The sequence below is a fragment of the Kogia breviceps genome, chromosome 15, assembly GCF_026419965.1.
Source record: "Kogia breviceps isolate mKogBre1 chromosome 15, mKogBre1 haplotype 1, whole genome shotgun sequence".
NCBI lineage: Eukaryota > Metazoa > Chordata > Mammalia > Artiodactyla > Physeteridae > Kogia > Kogia breviceps.
In genome coordinates, this window is record NC_081324.1 from 63391098 (window position 1) to 63398444 (window position 7347).

A 7347-nucleotide genomic window follows, 5' to 3' on the forward strand; every position below is an offset into this window, starting at 1 on the left:
CAGAGGGGCCGCCCCTGCCATGGCCAGTGCTCAGATGGGAGCCAGTTGGCAGCCGCTTGAGCCTCGAGCCCCACATGAACCCAGGCTCATGAGATGCTGCGTGGGAAACAGACCCCTGTGTCGTGACCACGGGGACAGCCCGCTGGGTGCGTCAGAGCTCCAGCCGCTCCCCCCACTGGGTCATCTGGCCACCTAGTTGACCCATTGGTGTGGACGAGACTTCATGCTTGCTCGCTGCCCCAGGGACCTGGCCACTTAGCTGGGCAGTGCTGTGTCTTAAAACACTCAGCCTGCTCCCTCAGAAAGGTCACTCTGAGCAGCAAGAAGTGTTAACCCCCAGGGGTCTGGCGAGGGGAGGCCGTGGTTCAGGGAGACCTCGTGTGCCGTGTGGGCTGTGTCCCCCTTAGTCAGGTCGGTGGAATGCACGGGCTGCCTACGCACTTTATCGCTGCCGATCTCCATTCATTTCTGGAATGTCAAACAACATCTGCATTTCCTGCTGCTGCAGGGGTGATTGGCAGCCAGCCCCAGGCCGATGCGTGTGGGGACACAGGGGCTGTGTCACCCCCTGCTCCCCGGCAGGACACACCCTGGGGCAGAGGCCTTCATGGAACGGAACGGTGTCCGATCTGGGTTCGGTAATGGGCTTGACGTGCCAGACAAGCTGCGTGTGGGAGCCCACTGCTGCTCCCAGGGCCCATCTTAGCCAGAATCTGTCAGTGCGAATGGGTAGATGGTGGCTGGGTCCCTTTTGAGCTTTGTTGTGGGGGCAGCTCTGCAAAGGCACTGACATGAAGAAGGTGTTCTGAGAGAAGTCACAAGTGGGTACGGGCAGTGTGGCCGGTGTGGCTGGGCTCGTTAGCGGCTCACCCCCTTTTCCAGGGACGGGGGCCATGACCACAGGTGTCTCCCGCTGAGCAGGACAGAGGGGAGCATTCGGGAACAAGCAGAGGCAAAATGCGTCTGGGGGAGACGCCCCACTGGGAAGGCGGTACCCCCACTGAGGGTCAAGCTGAAGTAACTCCGTGCTCCCACCTTCCAGGGGCGGCCAGAGCTGACGCCCACGGCTATCATGGCCGGGAGGCTTTTAGCCCAGCGGCTCTGCAGTCGGTCCTCAGACCTGATGGACTATGACAATGTGAGTGCCCCTCCTCTTCAGATGCCACTTCCAGCCTGCGGGAGCTGCAGCTCGTTCTGGGGGTGCACGTGTGTCTCTGAGTGTGAGCATGTGCGTGTGTGCGTGTGTGCCTGTGTGTGAGGTGCAGCCCGGGAACAAGAGAGGGGGTCACCCATCCAGGGACTAGCCTGGACGGGCATACCCCAGTGAGCTCTTCACTCTGGTGCCTTATCCCGGCCCACCCTCCAGGTTCCCACGACAGTCTTCACACCGCTGGAGTATGGCTGTGTGGGGCTGTCAGAGGAGGAGGCCATGGCTCGCCATGGAGAGGAGCGTGTGGAGGTGAGTCAGGGCCCTGGGGAGGGGGCTGCCAGGACACAGGCCTGTGTGGCCCTCCACCCCGTCACGGCCGCCCCACACAGAGGCCCGCGGCAAGCGGGAGTGTTGGCATCCTGCTTCCCAGGGCCTGCAGCTTGGCAGGGCGGGGCGTGGGGCCCAGAACGATGGCTGTGATGGGCTGGCGGTGCTGGCGGGCAGCCCCGGGAATGAGGGGGCCTTTGGGCTGCGGCCCACCTCAGTGGGGTGCATGTCTGCCTTGACCTGAAAGGCTCCTCCTGCCCTCCGACCTCTGCTCACCTCCACCCCTGCCCTTCCGCCCCCACCTGGCCCTGTGCCTCCTCCACGAGTCTGGTCCTTGTGGGCCTCTGACAGCCCAAACCCAGGCATCCATCCCGGAGGGAGGGGTTTGTCATCAGATGGGGGTTTCTCTGGGGTCTGCTTTGGCCACAGCGTGTGCCCCAGGTAGCCTGGTAGGCTGTGGGTGCTGTGGCAGCTTGCAGGCGGGCTGGGAGAAACCGGACCCACGTGGCCACCAGAGCGGCCGGGGGCTCTTTGGGAATGAGCGCCCCGGGCTCCAGTGCCTGCCCTGCATCCCTGCACCCCGGTCCCCTCCATCAACGGCACTTTATTTGCTATTTTTGTTCGATTCATCACAAGTGTCCTGGGACATGTGTCCATGGCATTCCATGATGTTGTTTTATGTTTCACAATGTTGAATGGCGAAATGCCCTTTGTTTGTTTTCTTTTCAATTCTGTCTTCGTTAGAACAATATTCTCTGAAGCTGCATTAATTAATAATGGCTGTGCAGCACATGTGAGGGCTCTGCTCATTTTTTACTCGGCCGCAGCCCCGAACACGCTATCGGCCCTTCTCAGGCGCTGAAAGCCTTTGTCCAGCAGCTCCGGTGGGGGCCGCGCCTGCCCCGCCTCCTGGCTCGAGTGAGGGCCAGGCAAGCACCGAGGTGCCCGAGGGAGGCCAGACCGGCGGTCGGGCCCCCCTTCCACCGCCCGCGGTCGCCCCGTCCATAACCTGCAGCGTCCACCTGGGCTGTGCTCCTGGGCGGTGCCCGTGCCTGCACTGAGCCTCGGGCTCTGGGGCAAGTCAGAAGGTGGCCAGTCTGGCACCCGTTCTGCTGCTGTAGTTCTTGGGGGTCTTGGGCCTGGTGGGAGAGGGTCTGTCCGCAGGCTGCTGTGCCGGGAGGAGAGGGGTGCTTCTGAGGCCAGCCGAGCCTTGTCCTTGCCCCAGACCACAACCTGCGGGCTGAGCGGGCAGTTCCGCCCCCCTCCCCACTGTGCCCACAGCCTGTCGAGCTGTAAAATGCCCCCGGGGCTTATTTTGCTGTAGCCACTGACCCAGGAATCGGTGTCTTGTCACCCAGGTTTATCACGCATATTATAAACCACTGGAGTTCGTGGTGCCTGAACGGGACGCGTCCCAGTGTTACATAAAGGTGAGCATCCCCATGGGCCTGGCCGGGATGAGAGAGAGCCCCCACAGCCGCGCACGCCGCTGCTGACCATGTGCCTTTCAGATGGTGTGTCTGCGGGAGCCCCCACAGCTGGTGCTGGGCCTGCACTTCCTTGGCCCCAATGCTGGCGAAGTTACTCAAGGATTTGCTCTGGGGATCAAGTAAGTCCACAGGAATGTCAGCTGTTACGTGACACTCAGGCTGGGGTCCCCCAAAAGTCAGCGGCACCACTGTCGGAAGTCTGCCGCATCAGGGTCACTCGTGGTCATGGTTTCAGAGAGGGTCTGCCCAATGGGACGGGTCCGGTCGATCACCTGAGAGGTGGCCATGTCCATCTCTGGCCAGGCCACCGGGGGGAACAGGCTCGTGTCCCCAGCCAGCCCTGAGGGGCATGGTGGGTCTTCTCTGCTCAGAATGAGGGTTGGGGGCTGAGTGCCCAGGCAGTCAGGAGCAAGGCCTCTGCATCAAGTGTGCTGGGAGGGCCTCCCAGGGGGCACGTGTCCTGTGGGGCCAGTCCCAGCTGCAGGCTGTGCATGGCGGGGCCCGTGTTGTGGAAGCTCTGGTTTCTGGGTATGAAGAGGCCAGGCAGCTGGTGAGGGGCTGTCAGACGCAGGAGGGCTGGGGTGAAGCAGAGGAAGGGGGCTGAACTCAGAGAAGAGGGCGAGTGGGCCTGTGCCTGGTGGGCTGGGAGCAGCAGGAGGCCAGGCCAGGCAGGTGGGAGGTGGGCCTGGGGTGGGGCTGTCTGGCTACTGCAGGCTCGGGGTGTTTGCTCCAAGGGAGGTGGGGCGGGGCCAGCATAGGTGTTGGCAGGTGTTCCTGGCTGCCAGCTGGAGAAGAGAGGATAGGGGCCAGGGCTGGGGGACGGTGAGGAGACCATGACTTCCCAGCTCTCCCCCGTGTGCTGCCACCTGAGGATGGGGGCGGGGGGGGACTCGAACACGCCTCCCTGCACTGACTCGTCCCCCGAATCCCCTGTCCCTGGCGTGCAGGTGTGGGGCCTCCTACCAGCAGGTGATGCGGACGGTGGGCATCCACCCAACCTGTGCCGAGGAGGTGGCCAAGCTGCGTATCTCCAAGCGCTCGGGCCTGGACCCCACCGTGACCGGCTGCTGAGGCTAAGCGGCCATCCCTAGACCCAGGGTGCTCAGCATGACTTCTGACCCCACGGCCAGGCTCAGCAGAGGCTCAGAGCCAGGTACGCATGCAGGGTAGGTCCTATGTTTAAGGGGAGTAGGGTGCCACTGTGAACTGCTCTCCAGGTGCAGGAGAAGCTGCACCTGCCGAGAGGGCCCCCCCAACCCAGGGCACTCCAGACCCCAGCTGGGTTGCTGCTGCTCCTCATGTGCAGGCGGTGTCTGGAGGCCGGTGTCACCCTGTAGCGCCTGTCCTGGGGGCGGGGGTGTTGGGGACCCGGGGTGTGGAGTGCTCAGTGGGCCTCCCTACCACCTGCCCCGCTCAGAACAGCCCAGCTCCTTTCTCTCTTGCCCAGAAGGTGGAGACGCAGCCTCGTGCTCAGAGCCGCCCACAGTCTGGTTCTGTTAGACTTTGCAAAGCCAGGCTGAGTGGGCTGCCAGAAGCCCGGGGGTGTGATGTTTGTCCTGAGCCTCATCTAGGAGGAAATAAGCAAGTCCCTGCCTGACTCCAGCCAAGGGGATGCCTGTGGTTGGGGCCTTTCCGCCTGTCAGCCTGAGAGGGGCATCCCCTGGCTGTCCACCCCTCCTGGGTCGGGGTCCCGAGGGCCCCGGGGGACTGTGGACAGAGCAGTGAGCGCCCACGGGATGTCCACAGGTGGGCGTGAGGGGCCAAGCCACGGCAGAGGATCAGTGGGCAGTGGGCCAGGCCCAGAGCCTCTCCTGGGGCACCCAGGGCACTGGCTCCTCCACAGCTCCTGGACAGGGCTGCCTCTGATGAGCTTTATCATTTCAGGGTGTTTCTAACAGTTATGCACGACCTGGTGGGGCAGGGCCACCCCTCAGCTGTTTTCTGTCCCCCGAGAGTCCCTGTGTGTGGGCGGGTGTGGGGACGCGGGGCCACCCCATGCTGACCCCCGTCCTCGGCAGGCAGGATGCTGGAGGCCAAGCTCGGGCGAGCCACGCCCCTGCCCAGTGCATCTGGACCAACCGCCGAGCGCCCTGCAGGGATGGCCCAGGCCTGCATCTGGCACCCTCGCTCATGCCAGATGATGACGACTTGCGCAGAAACCCCCCGCGGGCTGCCCACGTCTGAGTCCACTGGCGTTTCCAGGGCACAAATAAAGAGGGTGTTTTCTGGAAGCGTGCCCTGCCCATGATGTCCCCGATGCGCCCGGGGTGGCCGCCCGTCCATCACCATGGGGAATCCCTTCTGAGTAATGCTGTGCCGGCGTCAGCGTGTGGGGGGTCCCCAGCACCCCGCCCTGGAGGACCCCGCCTTTCCTCCTGGAGCAGAGCCTCCTGGGATCGCAGGCTGTGTTCCAGAGCCACCTGCCAGCACATGGCGGGTGACAGGAGTGGGATGGTGCTGAGGCCCTGTCCCCCGAATGTTCCGCTTTCCCGGGGCCCCATCCAGCTTTTCGGCTGGGCTCAGGCTAATCCCGCACACGGAGGCTGATGGGGAGGGAGGCCCCCGGCACCTGTCAGTCACCGCGGAGAGATGGCGCTGACAGCGACGGGCAGGGCCCAGCATTGTACTGGGGCTTTAGCGGCGGTTAATCTCGTGTCTTCCCTAAGAAAACATCACTTAGTCTGCCGCCCGGGAGCCCTGGGTGGGACCCTGCTTGTCAGCGAACAAAGGAATGTCTTTGCGCCTTAATGGGCCTGCGGGAACTCAGACGCCGCTCGCGTGAAGCGTGTGCAGCGGCCTTCAGACGCCCCATTGAGACGCCAAGTGCCGGGAGGGGCCAGGCCTCTTGACAAATGCAGCGCGATCAGCCGTGTCCCGTTTAACGCCCGGCTGGTGGCCCTGCGAGGAGGTTCCCTCTGCGCTGGGCGTGGCCTCCCAGCCTTGGAGGCAGGGGGCGGGCTTTGCGGGGTCAGCTGACCTGGATGGGAGGGGCCGCCCTGGGCTCTGGGATGGCCAAAGAGGGACCTGAGGCGGCCTCGCGGCTTCTTGTGATGCCGGGTGATGCAGTCGGGCTGGGAGTCCCACGCACCTGCCAGGCGGCCGCGCCACATCACTGCCCCTGCAGCCCCTTTCCTAGGGCAGCCTCGACCCAGCTGTGCCTGCGACATCCTCTCTCTGGCCAGTTCACGCAGCCTGTGTGGCCACCGAAGGGAGAACAAAGCCCCCACGGTGCTCGGGACAGCCCTGGGGCGCTGCCAATGTGGAGGCCCCTCCCCCACGCGGGGCTCAGCCCCTGCCCGTCGCAGGCAGGGGCCTGGCCCCCCTTGTAAGCATCAGGAGCCACAAAGGGCCCGGCCATGTCCCCCATGCCCCCTGCCCTGGGGGCTCCAGTGGGGTGGTGTGTGCAGACCCAGGCTTACCTCGCTGACCCCCAGCCCCCCGCCCTGCACTTGGGGAGGCACCCACTGTACTCTTGGGTCTCAGGCCGGAGCTGGGCACAGGGCATTCTGTCCTGCTTGTGTGTCCCTCAGGCTTGCCTGGCTCCAGGGTTGCTCACTGCGTGGCCTGAGGCCCCTCCCTGGGCAAAGCCCGGCTCCAGTTCCTCCTCCCAGGGAGCGTAGGGAGGGGCCAGAACCCCACAGGCCAGGTGCTCTCCACCTGGGCCCAGGGCTGCCTCCTGCACCTTGGCATGTTTTTATGGTGCAATGAAAATATGACTTTAATTCCTCAGATTGTTCTGTGTAACCTACAATGACCCCGCGATGTCCTGCACTCATCTGTGGCTGCGGGTTGTGCAGTGACGTGGGGGAGCTGCCGCTGGGGCCAGCCCACTCCTCCCCTGCCTCTCCCTCCATTGGGAAGCCCTCTGCTGCCACCCCAGTCCTCCCCCAGCCCCCTGAGGTGCTGTCCCCGAGGTCCTGGGCCCCCGGGGAGGCGGATACACAGGGGAGGGTGACTAGTCCTCGAGGGCTGGGCTGAGGGCTGCACACCCTACGCAGGCCGTGGGTGCCCCCAGCATCCCACAGCCATGTGGGGAACCCCAGTGTTGCTGGGTGGGTAGCAGGGAACACCCACCTCACACATGCCTCAGCCATAGTTTCACGCGGCGGCAGGCCTGGCTGAGTAGGTGACCGCCAGGTCCAGCCAGGGGCCCTCCAGGCAGAGTTGCCCTGTGAGAAACAGCCGTTGTCAGGTGGTTGTCATCTGTCCTGTGGCCACAAGCCAGGCAGCAGCTCAGAGACGTGGCTGGTGTCCTGGCCTGAAGCAGGCCCCAATGCTGGGCCCAAGACCCTCACCCACCACTCACTGCCTGACGCTGAGCTTCCAGGAACTACCGCGGTGCAGGTGGCCCAGGGCCCTGCAAGAGGGACGCTGTGAGTA

At 64.3% G+C, this 7347-nt stretch overlaps 1 protein-coding gene across 2 annotated transcripts in view; it reads left to right on the forward strand.

Moving 5' to 3' along the window:
- Positions 1 to 5198, forward strand: part of TXNRD2 (thioredoxin reductase 2) — a 34659-nt gene extending 29461 nt beyond the window's left edge. For both annotated transcript variants that reach the window (XM_059041166.2, XM_067015065.1), the window contains exons 13-18: positions 1043 to 1138; positions 1367 to 1459; positions 2836 to 2907; positions 2989 to 3086; positions 3915 to 4120; positions 4986 to 5198. In XM_059041166.2, the coding sequence (XP_058897149.1) occupies positions 1043 to 1138; positions 1367 to 1459; positions 2836 to 2907; positions 2989 to 3086; positions 3915 to 4038 (483 nt within the window). In that variant the 3' untranslated portion in view covers positions 4039 to 4120; positions 4986 to 5198. The remainder of the gene's footprint in view (positions 1 to 1042; positions 1139 to 1366; positions 1460 to 2835; positions 2908 to 2988; positions 3087 to 3914; positions 4121 to 4985) is intronic.
- Positions 5199 to 7347: the final 2149 nt, after the last annotated feature.